We start from the raw sequence: 17463 nt of genomic DNA on the forward strand, positions 1-17463 counted from the left end.
ATTTCAGTGATGCTCCTGCATGTCAGTCAGATCATAATAAATATTTGTATGTTAAGGCATGTCCATAACTCCCAACTGTCCCTTTTTGAGCAGGACAGCCCCGCTTTTGACAGCTCAACCCGCTGTAACGGATTTGTACTGATAAGTCCAGAGTTTCTCTTTGATCTGCTGCACTGAACAGCCAGAAACAGATACAAAGTATTTAACTTAATTGTGTCTTGGCAGCCCAGAATAGATACTTGACATTCTTTTGTAACAGTCTGAAGAACTTAAGATTTACAGCTTAAGGTGGCCATAGACGCAAAGATCCGCTCGTTTGGCGATCTTTCCCCGATATGCTATTAACGAGCATGGCTATATCGGGGGTAATCTGAACGTTCAGCAGTATGGCCGAACGATCCGATTACAATGTGCAATGGGCTCCGGCGGGATCGGTCTGGTCAAAACCAACCTGACCGATTGACCAAACGACCGATCTCCGCCGGATGAAAGATGTTGGCACTCTCCACACACGATCCGAAAATCGTACGAATCCTCGATTCATACGATAGGATCTGTGCGTCTATGGCCAGCTTTAAAGGGCAATTCACCTTCATTTGCAAAACTGTAATAACATATAAAAACCACAGAAATGTGTTCAAACTTTCATAAGCCCTGGAACAGTACAATGTAAAAGTCTGAATATATTCTAATATTGAATATATTAATATGAATATATTTTAATATAGTTAGTTATCCAAGCATGTATATGCTGGTCAGATTATAAAGCAAACTAACTGAAGAGTTATGCCCCCCTTCAAGTTACTGATTGGTGACTGACAAACAATTCTTTGCAACATTTGTCCTGTTTTGGGAAACTGTAGCCTACACAGCTTATTTGGTATGTTATGTAAATGTGTGCCTTTTTTGCCCTGTTCAACTTGAATTTACAGTGCTACGAAATATGTTGGCGCTATATAAATACATGCTATTAATAATAATAATAATAATAATACTAATAATAATATGTAAATATCCTATCCACCACCAAGTAGAGTCCTGCAGTGGGTCAGGTACCTGCGGGTTATCAGCAAAAAACCTGCGGTACCCTGTGGGTTGCAGGTAGAAGTTTCGGGAGCAGGTAACTGGGTCGGCGGTTCTCCGGGTTTGCGGGTTGTGGTTCAGCTTGTGCGTCTTCTCAATAGCGACTTTTACTCCATTTTTTCTGATCACGCCTACTTCTAATGATGTCACTTCCGGTTTACAATGACAGCATTTCCTGTTTTACTCCTTTTTTCTGATCACGCCCACATTTAATGATGTCACTTCCGGTTTACAATGACAGCACTTCCTGTTTCTTGATGGTCAGTGGGTTGCGGATCAGGTTGCGGATAAAGTACTTGCAGGTCAGGTAGCCGGTCCATGCGGGTAATTATGCGGGTTGGGTTTGGATTTGGGTTTAACAAATTGGTTCTGCGCAGGACTCTACCCCAAGTGGTGTAGTATAAAAAGTCAATTCCACTAATTAGATAGGAAATCTACATTTTATTGCACCTGACACACTGCTTTTACATGTTATATAAGGAAACATAGTAACACAGTAAGTTAGGTTCAAAAAACACACACGTCCATCTAGTTCAAACTTTTAACTCTATATTAACCTGCTGTAGCACTGTGAATATATATATGATTTATAATGAATCAAACCTTAAGTTTGAGTAAGTATAAGATTTTGGGATAGTTATTTGAGTTTATTAATGTCCCTGACTAGCACACTTTCACTTTACATGGGTAGCTTCACCTCGGACTCATGAGGGGGTGCCAGGATTTGGATCATCGCTTGATTATCAGGAACCTGAGGGTGATTAACCAAAGGTTGTGGGGCTCCCCGATTGTGCAGAACTGGCTATTCTTGTAATTACCATCATAAGAAGTTAAGTAAACGTTTTTAAATTCTACCTTTACTTGTGTGTGTGTAAGTTATTGCTCACAAGCAGTATATCAAAAGGTTTAATCATTGATATTGTATATTTGGATTAATATTTTTAATAATAATAATGAATACAAATATTATTATTGATAAAGGTTCACTCCTTTATTACACCTGCCTAACTGCAGGAAGGCAAAAATGAATGGCAAATACACATATCTAAAAAAAAAATTAAAAAAAAAATGAGAGCTGGATATAGAAAGCGAATATAAACTGTATTAAACACAAGTGTTAAAAATTTTTAAAACCTAGAAATGAATAGCCCTGATACAAAAGCATGTTATATTTTACAGAAGGTGTGTTTTTGACATTATGTTCTATGAAATGTTATATGGAGGACAGGAAATCCTTAAGGCCATTAAAACATTAAAACACTATCACCATTATTCACACAGGGAGTTGGCCGGCATCTACAGTACTTACCTCTCCATCAGTTTCTCTTTGTCCCAGTTGAAATGACTCAGAAGTATTCTAGTTATAGTAGCAGGATTCTGGGAATACAAGAATGACACATAATAATGCATTGGTATTGTTTTAATGACATTTACAGCAATATTAATGTTTTTACATAAAATAATAATAACTAGGTCAGGGAAGTTTATCTGACAGATTTTTAATGAGCAAAACATGTAATACAGGTTTGTTGGGATGTGACATTTTTCCCTAGTTACATGTACGGCTTTCTTTATGATTACTGCTTAAATTATTATTTGCTGTGGATTTTCTGTCTCAAACTATCATTTCTCTTACTGGTGCAGACTAGTAAGAGATTCAAGTAATATTGTATTTTAAAAAAAAAAAAATAGGCAAATTTAAAAAAAAAAAACTTGTTATTGAATAGGTAAATCTTATATATATTAAGTAAAATAAAACGAGTCAGTACTAATAAGAACTGCAAACAAATAATTAAGAGAAATTAGAGATGAAAGAATCATTTTAACCAAAAACAGTATGAGGCAATAAGAAAATAATGGGAGGAATCAGTAAGAACATCTTTAGGGGACAAAGGATTGCAACTAACCTGCAAGTGCAGGGAAAAGTACCATTTTGACAAGTCAAATTAAACATTATTTTGGGTATAATAAAGCAGCACAGAAAAACATAGGCAAAACATTAAAATACAACTGAGATATACAGTGCAGGATGTAAGGTATATGTTTTTGCTTTTCTGCAAATACAGTCCACAGTTTTTTGCAGACGTGGACAGAACTACTGGGGCGCTTAACAAAATATTTTGGGTGGAGTGCCTGTCTAAAACAGCAGCTGCCTCTGAAACTAGAAAAACAAAAATGGCAACAACAAAAAAAAAATAATTTGTCTGTCTTTAACAGTTGACAAAAATCATTAAATGGCAAATCACAATTATAAAAATCCATTTGAATGAATGTTTTTTTTGCAGCTGCAAGCAACACACTCCTGCTGTAAGTCACTGATTCATTTCACTTGGTCTAACTGGATGATTCCAGCATGAGTCAGCAACCTGCAATGCACTACTGAATAAAGCATGGTTGTTTGCAACTGGAAAAAAGTTAACTTGAGGAAACAAGCTACTAAACAATGAATATCTCGGCAAGTATACAATAACAAACAAGTGGGCAATATACTGTCTAGATTCAACAGCTATCAGTGCCATTAGACCCTACAATAAATAGGCCTGGTTCTGAACTTACTGTATAGGGAAGTAAAGCTACTCCATGTGTGGTCCATGTGAGGTAGATAATTAACAGAGCTCAGATAATCCCCCTAAATAATAAACTTCTCTTTATTTGTGAACTGGTATTCGAATTATCTACCTCTCAAGAACTGAATATGGAGTTGCTTCAATTTCCTTTTGCCTTATTAAGCACAAAAAGCACATTGATTTTTTTATAATTACACCTGGCTACATTGCATAAAATATGTTTAGAATAAGTCCTATTCATTGAAAAGGCTGTATACTGACCCTTTAACTAGGAACGCTCATGTTATGAAAAACCTCAATAAAAATGTCACCAGAGGGGCGTGGTTAGCAGCCTGATGTGAGCAGTCGCACTTGTAAGGAGCTCCGGTGCCCAAACTCCGAAATATCCTGATTTACCTTGCGGAACTGCAAATCCATGTTACAGTGGAGCACCCCTGGGACCAGATACTTCCCAGACACCTGATGGGCCAGAACCGAGCTCAAAAACAGGCCCCATCGGCGGCGGCGAAGCTGGGAAAGTTTGCCAGGGAGGGAAGGTCAGCTAGGCCTAGCTCCCCGGACCCTGATGATCCTGCGACACAGATGGAGACGGCAGAACCCTCACTCTCCGACCTGTTGGTGGAGATAAGCTCCACAAGAGAAACATGTGCTTCCCTGATTACGGCCACAACGGAGGAGATCAAGGTAGATCTTTCCATTATTAAACATGATATGCAGAAAATTAGGGAAAGAGCCAAGATGGCGGAGCAGCTGATTAGCACACTAGAAGATACATGTCGGCCTCTGCCTAACTCTATACAACAGCTACAGCAGTCCCTGAAATAGGCCCAGCATAAAGAAGATGATATGGAGAATAGGCTCCGACAAAACAACTTGAGATTTGTGGGCTTTCCCGAGGGAGTGGAGGGTGACAACCCGGAAAGCTTTCTGGAAATGTGGCTTAAAGTTACTTTTGTGGATCAAAATCTCTCCACAACATTTGCCAGAGAGCCCACAGGATCCCTACCAAACGTGGGCCCCCCCGGGACTCCTGCAAGAACATTGATTGCGCGCCTGCTGAATGCAAGAGATTGGGAAAATTTTTTAAGGTTGGCTAGAAAAAAAGGCAGCATTACATTTCAAGCCGGCAATGTGTCCACATATGCGGACTTCTCAGCGGAAGTACAAAAACAGAGAGCTGAATTCGCAGAAAGCAAGAGGCGATTGAGAGCGCTCAATTTACAATACTCCATGATGTACCCAGCACGTATGAGGATCTCCGTTGATGGAACTATTGACTTTTTCACTTCTCTGCGAGACCTTAACGATTGGCTAGACTGCAACGGGCGTCGGGGAGACCCAGAGCACCCGAACCCCCAGTAACAGGTCCCAGTCTTTGTTGGAACTCTCTTTTCGACTTAACCCAGTGTCACTCTGAGGTAACGGCTTCACAAAACTACGCCTTGGTGACTTCTGCGCTTATACCATTGCCATCATTTTTTCTTTTTTCCCTTTTGGCTTGACCCTATGCCCACCTTAAAGGTCCATATTACGAGTTGGTCTTTGGATCCCTGCACAGGACTGGGTGTAAGAGCCACTAAGGTATACAATACCCTATTTCTCATTTATATGCCATCTGGGGCGTATGACTATCTAGGGAGCCTGGGGGTATAATATATATGTTGGAACTATTTGGGCAAGCTGCCACTGTGTATCTGGACAAAGGAGGGAGGGCACCGCACGGAGCCATTCAAGTTGCTTATCTTTTATCTCAGTTTAAGTTTACTGTTTGGGCCACCCCGGAGTGACCCCTCATCAATTGTTATGGGAAACATTCTACCTAATGTTGAGGAAAAGGGTAGAAAGGGAGGGTAAGGGAAAATCACAAAGTTTGTTTTTGAAAATGTTTATATCTATGCTCAGAACATGTTCAGGAAAGGTAAAACCAACAACAATGCAGATGTACAAGATCAGTCCCTCTTGAGACAAAAGCCACCATGACCTTAAACCTGATTAGTTGGAATGTGAGGGGTATGAATAACCCCATTAAAAGGAGGCTGGTAATGGACTACCTGAAGCGAAGGGGTGTGGGCATCGCACTCCTGCAAGCAACGCATTTGTCAGGTAGTAAAATACTTACCCTAAAGAAACCCCGGGTAGGCTGTCACTTTCATGCAACACATAGCACACACTCCTCAGGAGAGGCGATTCTGGTGGCCAAACATATCCCCTTCCAATTACTGGAGATTCAATCAGATGCCAAGGGGAGATATTTTTTTATGCATGCTAGTGTTTTCCATCATGAATATATAGCTGCTAATATATACATTCTGCCGGGGACTTTAATAGTTACATAGTTAAATTGGGTTGAAAAAAGACAAAGTCCATCAAGTTCAACCCCTCCAAATGACAACCCAGCATCCATACATACACCCCATCCTACTTTTAATTAAATTCTATATACCCATACCTATACTAACTATAGAGCTTAGTATCACAATAGCCTTTGATATTATGTCTGTCCAAAAAATCATCCAAGCCATTCTTAAAGGCATTAACTGAATCAGCCATCACAACGTCATCCAGCAGTGCATTCCACAACCTCACTGTCCTGACTGTGAAGAACCACCTATGTTGCTTCAAATGAAAGTTCTTTTTTTCTAGTCTAAAGGGGTGGACTCTGGTACGGTGAACCTCTTTATGGGTAAAAAGGTCCCCTGCCATTTGTCTATAATGTCCTCTAATGTACTTGTAAAGTGTAATCATGTCCCCTCGCAAGCGCCTTTTTTCCAGAGAAAAAAACCCCAACCTTGACAGTCTACCCTCATAATTTAAGTCTTCCGTCCCTCTAACCAATTTAGTTGCACGTCTCTGCACTCTCTCCAATACCATACCATGCTTGACACTGAGTTAGATAGGCTGCGGATTTGCCCCCATGGAGGGTTAGATGCATGCTCTAATCTATCTGAATTGGTAAAAGGTGTTGGGTTCACTGAAATATGGAGACATCTACACCCGCTTGATAAGCAATACTCTTGTTTCTCAAACTCACATTTAGTACTATCCAGATTTGACTTTGCATTTGTGAATGATAACTCTCTTGCATGTATTGGAAGGGCAGAATACCTTCCTAGGGGTATAACAGATCACGTACCTTTAGAGCTTACCCTTACATTGCATAAGCCACAGCTGCAGAACCGGTGGGCATTGAATCCGGTTTGGCTAAAAATTCTGGATAATGATAAAGAGCACGAGGGGTTATTAAAATATTTTTTTCAAATCAATGCTAATACTACGGACCTGAATGTTTTATGGGATTCCTTCAAAGCATATTTAAGGGGTCAGTTAAATAGTGCGATTATAAGGTACAAAAAACAGTCCAGACAACAGCAAACGCAATTGGAGCGTGACATTGTACATGCTGAAACCCAACTCGCCAACTCCCCCTCCCCTCTGCATTACACCCAACTAAAACAAATACAGGACAAATACTCGCAGCATATGTGGAAAAAGTCACAACATAATCACCTGTTTACAAAAGCCAAGGTACTAGAGCAAGGGGAGAGAGCAGGTATAATGTTAGCACTCCTTACAAGAGAACAGACTTTCCCTCCAGTAATTACAAAGATTAAGTATAATGCAACAGAGTTTACTTCAGACCCAGGAGAAATTAAACAATTGATGGCAAGTTACTATGCTACCCTGTATAGCTCTAAACTAACAGATGGGGGCTCTGCTGTTGATGAGTTCCTAAAAAACTTAGTGTTTCCAAATCTAGCAGAGGAATTTAGGGAATACCTAGAAAACCCCTTACGGCTGCTGAAATTGTGGAGGCAATAGAATCGTTCCCAGTGGGTAAAGCGCCAGGTGCAGACAGGTTACCCATAGAAATTTACAAGAGGCATGCTGTTACTCTGGCACCTCTCCTTCAAAAAACATTTGAGTTTGCCCAGCAAAAAATGTCGCTTCCAGAGTCCATGTATGAAGCCACAATTATACTTCTTCCTAAACAGGACCAAGACATAGCGTGTCCAGACTCATACAGGCCTATATCTCTTCTCACTGCTGATGTCAAAGTGTTGGCGAAGGTTTTGGCCAGAAGGCTTGTGCAGGTAATCACAAATCTGGACACTGAAGACCGAACAGGGTTTATGCCAGGGAAAATGACAGCTCATAATGTTAGAAGACTCATGCTTAATCTCACCATAGATCATATTAACACAGAAAGCCACTCAATTTACATATCTGGGAGTCAAGGTTGCCTCTCTGCTACAATGGTCCCGTGACAAATTTCAAGTTTGGAAACAACTTCCATTGGGCCCAACTGGGCGTATACAGCTCATTAAAATGGTGATAGCCTCAAAAATTCTGTACATGCTATGGCAGGCGCCTATTAAAATACAAAAGCCCTTTTTTACTGAGCTAACACAAAATTTTAGGAACTTTATATGGGGTAAATCTAGAAGCAGACTTTCCATAGCAACCATACAAAGGCCAAAAGAATCTGGGGGAATGGCCCTACCGGATTTGCAGCTTTATTACCTGGCATCAGAGCTATCACAAGTATGGACCCTTAGACATTCAGCTAAAGAGGCACTATACCAGCTTTGGCAGGAGGTGCTACAAACAGAGCTACCTCCAATACATGCTTTAGAGACTACAAGCCCAGGGTGTTCTAAACCCATTAATAACTCTACTAATTTCCCAGAAGCACATCCTCACTTTGGCAAACCACACTATCAAAGCCGAGAAGCTGGGCCCACTTACACCACTTTGGCGAAACAAAAAACTTGCCCCACTTGACAAGCTAACCCCACCTAAATCCTGGTTGGAAGCTGGCATTTACAGCCTAGGGCAGGTATGGACCGATCAGAGTATAGCCTCCTTCGCCCACTTAAAGGAAACCTACTCAATACCTAACTCACAATGGTTTACCTACCATAAAATTCGGAGAGCTGTGCAACGATCCCTCAATTCCAGAAGCACTCAGCTGTCGGTATATTCAGTGGTAGAAGTGTTCAAGCAGGAACAAACTGGCCACAAAATAACCATGTTCTATAGAGCCCTTATGACACCCATAATACAGAGATCCCCATTGAAAGTTAGAGATAGGGAAACCAATGTTGATCAGATGACCAATGGAACCAAGTGCTTCTAACCCCCCTATTGATCTCTCCCATATATAAGTATAGACTACTACAATTATATTTTATCCATAGGGCATATTATACAAGAACCCTTTTACACGAAATTAACCCCAGAGATTTCTCCCATGTGTTTAAGATGTAATCAGGAAGAGGGGCGTTACTTCATACCCTCTGGTCATGTAACAAAATAAAACCATACTGGTTAGTAATACAAGCGAGAATCACTAAATTGCTGGGGTTTGAGATCCCACTGGACCCAAAATGGTACCTTATGGGGATGGAACCTCCAATTCAGCTGACTCGCCCAGCCAAAAAAATCATACTTAAATTATTTTTCCAAGCCCGCAGACCTATAGCACAACACTGGAAAGAAATAACTCCACCTACTTACTCTCAATGGGAAAAATCTATTCAGAAAACACAGCCAGTAGAATATTTGATTGCTAGGAAAAATGGTACAGTCAAACAACACCTCTCTATCTGGCAGCTATGGATACTGGAAAGTGTGTAAATGTATGTATACCAATGAATGATTTAAGGATGCACCCATCACTAATCATAGTCATCCCTTAAATATCTACGCATTCATTTTACCATAGAGAATGATGGATACAGATTGCTGACCTTTTCTCTCCAACAAAGTATGTGCGTGTGCAAAAAAAAAAAACAGGTTAAGCAAGTTTACATAATATGGCCTTTGAACAGATAAAAAAAAAAAGAATGGGATTATTTTTTTTTTGTTGTTTTATGAAAATCGGTTTAAATTACTCTGAGGAATGAAATTCCTGCACACTAAATTGTCCAACTTACTGAACATTCATTCAAACAGAACTATACCAGGGTAAATATCCACTGATTGTCTTAGAAGGCCTATTAAGCTGGGCAACAATCCGATCGTACGAATCGTGGATTCGTACGATTTTAGGACCGTGTGTGGAGAGTCCAGTCATTTTTCGTCCGGCAGCGATCGGTTGTTTGGTTGATCGGACAGGTTAGAAAATTTCTGTCGGCTGCCGATAATATCTCTGCGTGTATTGCCGATCATATGATTTTCAGTGGAAGACTGTCACTAGCTTTGTCAGACATAACTATCGTACGATTGCTGTCAGGGGCAGAACATTGGCTGATCTGTTCTTTAACTACTTTATTTGATCGGAATGGTAAGACTTTTATCTGAATGGTTAGTGGAGGGTCCGGAGATGGGAAAGTCGTGGAGGGTCTGGAGATGGGAAAGTCCGATCGTACGCTGATTCGTACGATCGGATCTTTGCGTCTATGGCCAGCTCCCACTGAAAATCGTACGATCGGCAATACACGCAGAGATATTATCGGCAGCCGACAGAAATTTTCTAACCTGTCCAATCGACCAAACGACCGATCTCCGCTGGACGAAAAATGTCGGGACTCTCCACACACAGTCTGAAAATCATACGAATCCACGATCGTTGCGTCTATGGCCAGCTTTTTGTTGTATTTGGCAATCATCGTGCCATAGCACGTAAATGATGCCAAGATATAATGAAATATTCAGGTGTCAGAATAGTACTTGCTTGTGGATATGCTTCTTAGAAAAACTAGAGTATTATATAAAAGGTCCGGATATCTCTCAAACCCAACAGTCAAACGTCCATGTTAACAGTTGGCACCAATCTGCAAATCACAAGTGAAAATCTAAATAGTGACTAGGGATGCACCAAATCCAGTATTTGGGATTCAGCCGGATACCTGAATCCTTTGTGAAAGATTCGGCCGAATACCGAACCAAATCCTAATTTGCATATTCAAATTAGGGGCAGGAAAGGAAAAAGTGGGGAAAAAAGGTTTTACTTCCTTGTTTTGGGGCAAAGTCATGTGATTTCCCTTCCCATCCCTAATTTACATATGCAAATTAGGATTAAGGTTGGCCAAGCACAAGGATTCAGCTGAATCTAAACCCTGCTGAAAAAGTTGGAATCTCAAATCTCCCACCGAATCCTGGATTTGGTGCATTCCTAATAGTGACACAACAAGGTTCCCTAACTTGTACCACAAAGTGTGAACCAACAGAAACTGCTATCCCTCCAAAAGGTATTTACGGGCACTTTATGGTGAAATTGGTGTCTCTATTCATATACTGTATCACATTAAAAACAGGTGATATGATCCAAAATATCTTTTATCGCAGCAGATAAACAATTTTGTAAATAATTAAGTCATTTTCTTTCAGTAAATTAACATGCTTACATAATTTAATGTTCATTTTCACGCATCCATTAATTTGTCACTTTAGCCACATCCTCTATGTTCAAGCACAATGCTTAGTCTTAAACTGGCCATAAATGTAAAGATTTTTAAAAGATCCGATCGCCATTGTGAGACCACGATTATCTTGAAACGATCGTAGGAATTGACCATCAACTAAAAAGACCAATTTGCCAGAAAAACAAAGGGTAGCTACCTGCTTGTCCCTGCAAACATAGATAGATTGCACTGGGACCGATAAAGATTTTTTAAGCTGGCCGATCAATTTTCTGACAGATGTTGGCCGAAAAATTGTAAGATGTACGATCGTTCGAATTCCACTAACCGCATGATAAATTCTAATGATTGGTCGGACTTCGCTAAAATCGGTCGTTCGGCAAGGAAAATCTTTGCGTCTATGGGGACCTTTACTGAGCCCAATATGCAGTTTAACAGTGATGTCAATAATCCAGATAACAGATAACATAAAACACACACCTATAAGGGGAAGCGATTTCTGCATGCTGCAGCCTATCCTGTTTGAATGGCATATGTTAGACCAGGGGTGCCCAAAAGGTAGATCTGGATCTACCAGTAGACCTTTAGCTGGTGATCAGTAGATCTCAAGACACTGACAACAACAGCCTGTCTAAATTACCCTCCTGTTTTATGCTTTTCATTCACATATTTATTCTGTAAGGGTCTGGGCACACAGGCATATTCGGGAAGATGAGTTGCCCGACGACAAATCTCCTCTTCTTCGGGGCAACTGCTGCCTCCCCTGCCTTCCTGCCAGCTAAAATGTAAATCACAGGTGGGATAGCACTCGGAGCGATTCGATTTCTGAAGTCGTCCAAAGTGCCACTAATCTCCCCGAATGTGCCTGTATGCACTGACCTTAAAGGTCACATTAAAAATAGTTGTCTGTTAAATATATCAATATACAAATTCCTATTAATCAGTATATAGTTGTTTGTTAACAATCAGGTACAGAAAAATAGCCAGCTAGAATACATCTTTTTTTTTAATTTATTGTGACCCTACTGAGCTCATAAGAATAAATAATGCTTTTGTTCCTATCACACACTTCATATATCACCTTTGCATTGTCAAATTTAGGAAAAAATGTACTTTTACAAATGATAAGTGCAGCAAAACTGTGCAAAGTTAGCAGCAGTTAACAGGAATGCCATTCATTATTGGTACTTGTGTCTAAAGATGGTCCTAGCTCTTTAGCATACTTGCGCACAGCTGCCCAGTCCATCTGACCGTCTCTTGTGAATCAGTGCAGGGCACCCACTGACAGATGGGAGTCAAAGATGGCAAGGAGCTCCAAGGTTCCCAAAGCAACTTGCATCAACGGATGCAACAAACTTGCACCAAAAGAGTCGGACACAGATGCATTATTTTGATGCCAAGAACTGGAAATGATGACATCTTAACAACACAAATTTTTAGCACAATTGCATCCAATTTGTGTTAAAGCATATGCAAAACTGCAGGAGTTGTAATGCACAGGCCACAATTGAGTCAGGTGCATAACCACCTTATGCCCACAATTTCTCTGATAATATGAGGGAAAAAACTGCACTGAGTAAAAGCATAGCTTCTTTCACAGGACACTGCGTCTCGGTAAGTTAATGACCCATTATTTCCCATAGTTAACTATGAAACCTACAGAGAGTACCAACATTACCACTGTCACAGTGAAAGGGAAAACGTTATACCTTGCAATGTCTTTGTACTTGGACAAATTGTCTGATAATATCGGCTCATGTGTGCCCATACTGAAATCTTGAAAGCTAGATAGTGGAGTGGGTGAAAATATACAGTTGCTTCCCTCAGTAGCACATGCTATAATTCTATATAAACGATTGTGTATACATATGTAAGGCATTTTCTTGTAAACATTTGCCTGTATAAGTCCAACATAAATTGTCACTTGTATAAATTACTGTCCCTTACAAAATGAACACCAAGGTGATTGTGATTCAACGGAGGCTTTATTGTGCTATGAGCCTGCCAGGGAATTGCAGCATTCCCCTAACTTGCTCTGTTTAGACACTTGCATTTCAAGTATCTGGAAAACCGTTATCCAAAATGCTCCAGCTCCATGGTGATATAAAGTCAATTGCCATGTTATATAAATATTACTTGAACCGAATGATTTTCGTTGTTACATGTTTCGGCTAAAAACTAATTTTAAAAGTCTCTAATGTTACCATGCTCTTGTAAAACTTAGATGAGACCATGATCCTGCACCATCCAAAGAATTCCCTCCTACTGTAGAACGCATGCAGCAGTAGGCAAATCATTAAATTATAAAGCCTCAGAGGTCCCTTTAAAAACTGTTTAAGTAAGATGCTTCTATGCGGAAAAAGAAAAAAAAAACAATTACAATCTAGTGAGATCACACTAGATTAATAATGGATTGGTCAGAAAAACTGAAACCCACCTGAGTCCAAATAAAACAGTCCTACCTGTGGCAAGACCCAGCTCACACCCAACACACATAGGCCCACTGAGTTTTGCTTCCACCAGCATCTCACTAAACTAGATGTATTAAAAGACACCTGCCAAAACTCTGTACTGTAAAAGTTAAAGGGGCAGATTACATCTTCCATTATAATTTCTTATTACCTTAACACTTCATATATTCAATTTGAGTATTTTGAGTAGGGGGTGAAGCTGCTGCTGAGAAATATCAGTATCTACTTTTTTAGACTTACACAGTTAAAGGAACTGTAACACCAGAAAATGAAAGTGTTTTAAAGTAATGAAAATATCATGTAGTGTTGCCCTGCATTGTTAAAAATGATCTGTTTGCTACAGAACCACTACTAAAGTTAATATAAACAAACCACTTTGCAGCAATGGCAGAAATTAAAAAAAAGGCTATATGGCACAGGTTAAATAGTGGATATAACAGATAACACCATTATGTTTTCCAGAGCTTATCTGCTGTGTAACCGGAGCCTTTTGTCATTTGAATAGCTGCCCCCATTGCTACACATCAGCTTATTTATATAAAAAAAACAAAAGTAGTGTTTCTGAATCAAACACACCAGTTTTACCAGTGCATGTCAATACTGCATTATATTTTAAAACAATTTATTTTTTTGATGTTACTGTTCATTTAAGGGGCTCATATCACAGTATTATTGTTTCCCCAACAGGTGTGGGCTAATATAGCCCACACTCTGGTTGGGGGAAACTACTTTTTTAGTAAAAAAATGTTCCCAGCAAAGGCTATGCCGCCCACAACCTCTAAAGGCAGAAACCAGAAAGCAGAACTTTAAATTGTACAGTCCCCCATTTAAAAGGAATATATCATGTCCTCATTTTGTGTGTTTGTATAAAATTAATGCATTTTGATAAAAACACATTTTAACTTTAGTCTTTGTGCATAAGTATTAAATGCATGCTCATTACATTCAAGTTCTTCAATGACAGGTATTTATTTTTTATTATGGGAAGGGTTCATGTTGAGGAAAACAAAGCACTGTGTAAGTGTTTGGTGGCACCTGGACAATTTAAGCATTCAAGTCCATTCTGACTCCCTGCAGCTTGCCTTCTGCAGAGATCTGTAAGTGCCAGTAAGCATATAGGGATACATTTAAAGGAGAATTCAACCCTAATGTTAAAAAACCCTACCCTACATAGACACCCCCTCCCTCCTCCCCCCGGCCTAAGCGTTACCCCGGGCAAATGACCCTGACGGTTTACTTACCCCGCTGTGCAGATTCAGGCATCTGAGTTCACGGGCGCCATCTTCTTCTCTTCGGAATGAGACCGGCGTGGTGGCGCATGCACAGTTGGAGCAATTTTCTGTATCACGACAACTTCACATGCGCCAAAACTCATGAAAATTGTCGAAGCACTGGTCTTCGACAATTTTCGAACACTTAGGCTGGGGGGGAGGAGGAAGGGGGGTATATGTAAGGTGGGGGGGTAGGGGTTTTTTAACGTTAGGGTTGAATTCTCCTTTAAAAGGATGACTGATTATTCTGCACTTATAGGTTAAAGCCAGTTGTTTTGTTGAAGATAGCTAGTGGTGACACCTGACACACTACCTGTTTAGTTTTGAAACTTTAAGATACTCTTGGGTGTCATAGAGGATCCCATAAATAATAAACATTGATTAATCAAAAGTTAAGCTGAAATGTTTTTTTATCAAAACACACTAGACAAATATTCAGGTGAGTTTTAATACATAATGGGCACACTGGGTTCCCTTCAAATTAAACTACCCCTTTAAATTTACCACAGACTGATATAGGTTCATAAAGACAATAGTACTGAATTCTATTTTTTAACAAACAAGAGCCAGTTCAACTGTTATCAACAATACGCATCCATTAAAAATACTGAACTCAAGGCCAAGTCTTTAAAATATTTTTAAATGAACATTTTTTTACTCCCACAATATGATTTTCAGATTCAAGGCATTCTGGTATGCATTATTTTCAATAAATCCCTTTTTACCTGTATGACTTCGTTGACTTCACGAATACACTCCACCATGTGCTGGAGGATCTGCTCAGCAGTGAGAACTTCGTATCGATAATCCTCATCCTCCTCGCCTGGACCTGGCCCAAGGGCACTTCCACCACCATCTCCACATAGCCCAGCTCTCTCTGATCCACTAAGCCCAGCTTCCACCAGTTCCACCTCTCCAAGATCCAGCTCATCTTCATGTTCATCAGCTCCACTGTCCTCACTGCACTCCTCTTCGTCATCAAATTCATAGTTGTATCCTTCGTCTGAGTCCATGTTGAGCTGGCAAAAAAGGCCACTTAGAGGTTCCTGATTTAGAAGGGGCTTCCCCAAATGACAGTTTAAGAAAAATTGTATATTGATATGAAGTTTGGAAGTAGAATTCTCAACAGGAGAAAAATATGTCATTCAAAACTTTGAAGTATAAAGGGGAGTGTCTCACTCAGTCTCAATAAACCGTTGCCACTGCTAGGATTTGTTGGTAGCAAAGGCTTGTCCCCTCTTCTCATGAGGGTTTCCAATTTTTCTCTTTACTCCCCCACTTTGTAACTTGGACTGGAATTCAGTAATACTATATGAAATGAATGTATAATGGTCTATAGACTTCTGGCAATGTAAAACCACCTTCCAAATGCTAAGACTTTAGTTGGGTTTTGTATGCCTGTGTTTGAGCCTGAATTCATCTGTATAAGCAAAAGAAAAATGCCTTATGAAAAAATCTGATATGACAATCATACATGTAGTGTCTACAATGTTTTACAATAAATGGTAACCTTAAAGGATTTTTGTGTGCTGAGGCTCAAGACTTTTGCCTACTCAATGCACAAAACTGTTTGTGAATAAATGTAATTGTTCACACTTTTCTCCCGTTTATCCTTATTTATATAAGCAGATGATACAAAAATAAGGGACTACCATATGAACTGCTCACTAAAAAAATGAAAACTACCTATCTATAATTATATGGAAAGAGGCTTATTTTTATCTTTTAAATATAGACATGGAACCTTTTTATAGGGAAAAAAAGGTATATTTTAGAGTATTCAGAAACACTTTCCCAACCATATGCACAAGTCTGTTTACGAAGACCTTTCCTATAAATAATTCTATTGGTCTCTGTTTCTAAACAGAGCTTAAAATCAAGCCCAGGCCTTGTACATAGGCTACCGTCCTACTGCCTTAATATTCACTACGTAAGACAGATACTATAGTGTTATACAAACTGGCCCTGGCCTTTGGGGGCAATATATGTGTATAAACTGTGTCTAGATCACTACTGTTATATTGTAAACCTATATCTTGTATAATGTGTGTGTGTGTGTCTCAGCTCTTCTGAACAGAAGAAGTACGGGAAGCCACTACCAAGACCTCCTCCAATAAACAGGACCCTCCGTTTCTAAGAGACAGACAGGCCTCTGGGCACTAAGTCACCGCCCCTCCCCTATGCGCGCTCACGATCCGGTAAATGCGCGCCCCCGTGGGTCAAGTTGACCGCTCCTCCTCCTCACGCACACGCTACACTGCTCCAAGGGTTCTTGGTCTTCAGCTCCCGGACGACCCCCCCTCCCCCGGTTCCGGTATAGGGGAGAAACAGCGCAGCGCCCGTCACTGAGCCAACAAAGGGGCGGCAGCGTCACGCACGGGTACGTTACCGCATCACCACCTGAGCGACGGCGCCCGGCTTCCGGCACAATAGGTCCTCCATCTTGGATGTGGCGTTTCAGGAAGTCGTCACTAGAACCTTGTGTGGGAAGCAGAAAATTCCATCTTGGGAGTGGCAGACTTTGTGACTGGAAGAATGTTCAATTCAAAAACAGTCAATTCGTAGGAAGAATTGTAAATTGAAACAGCATTTTCGAGCAAAGCGTAGCCTAGACTTAGCCTCAAGGAGCAACCATATTGAATGTGGCACAGTACAAACTGCCTAAGGTACGAATGATTAAATGACCGTGTTTCTATATGAAAAGGTG

General features: G+C 40.2%; 1 protein-coding gene across 2 annotated transcripts in view; it reads right to left on the reverse strand.

The window, feature by feature from the left end:
* The window catches only part of arih1.S (ariadne RBR E3 ubiquitin protein ligase 1 S homeolog), a 38534-nt gene extending 21356 nt beyond the window's left edge, over window positions 1-17178 (reverse strand). The window contains exons 1-3 of one of the 2 annotated variants that reach the window (XM_018255606.2): window positions 17006-17141; window positions 15482-16176; window positions 2393-2460 (exon numbers count right to left, since the gene is read on the reverse strand). In XM_018255606.2, coding sequence (XP_018111095.1) covers window positions 2393-2460; window positions 15482-15901 — 488 coding nt within the window. In that variant the 5' untranslated portion in view covers window positions 15902-16176; window positions 17006-17141. Of the gene's footprint in view, window positions 1-2392; window positions 2461-15481 lie in introns of both variants that reach the window. The other variant, XM_018255605.2, reaches the window with a different exon arrangement.
* Window positions 17179-17463: the final 285 nt, after the last annotated feature.

The sequence above is a fragment of the Xenopus laevis genome, chromosome 3S, assembly GCF_017654675.1.
Source record: "Xenopus laevis strain J_2021 chromosome 3S, Xenopus_laevis_v10.1, whole genome shotgun sequence".
Classification (NCBI taxonomy): domain Eukaryota; kingdom Metazoa; phylum Chordata; class Amphibia; order Anura; family Pipidae; genus Xenopus; species Xenopus laevis.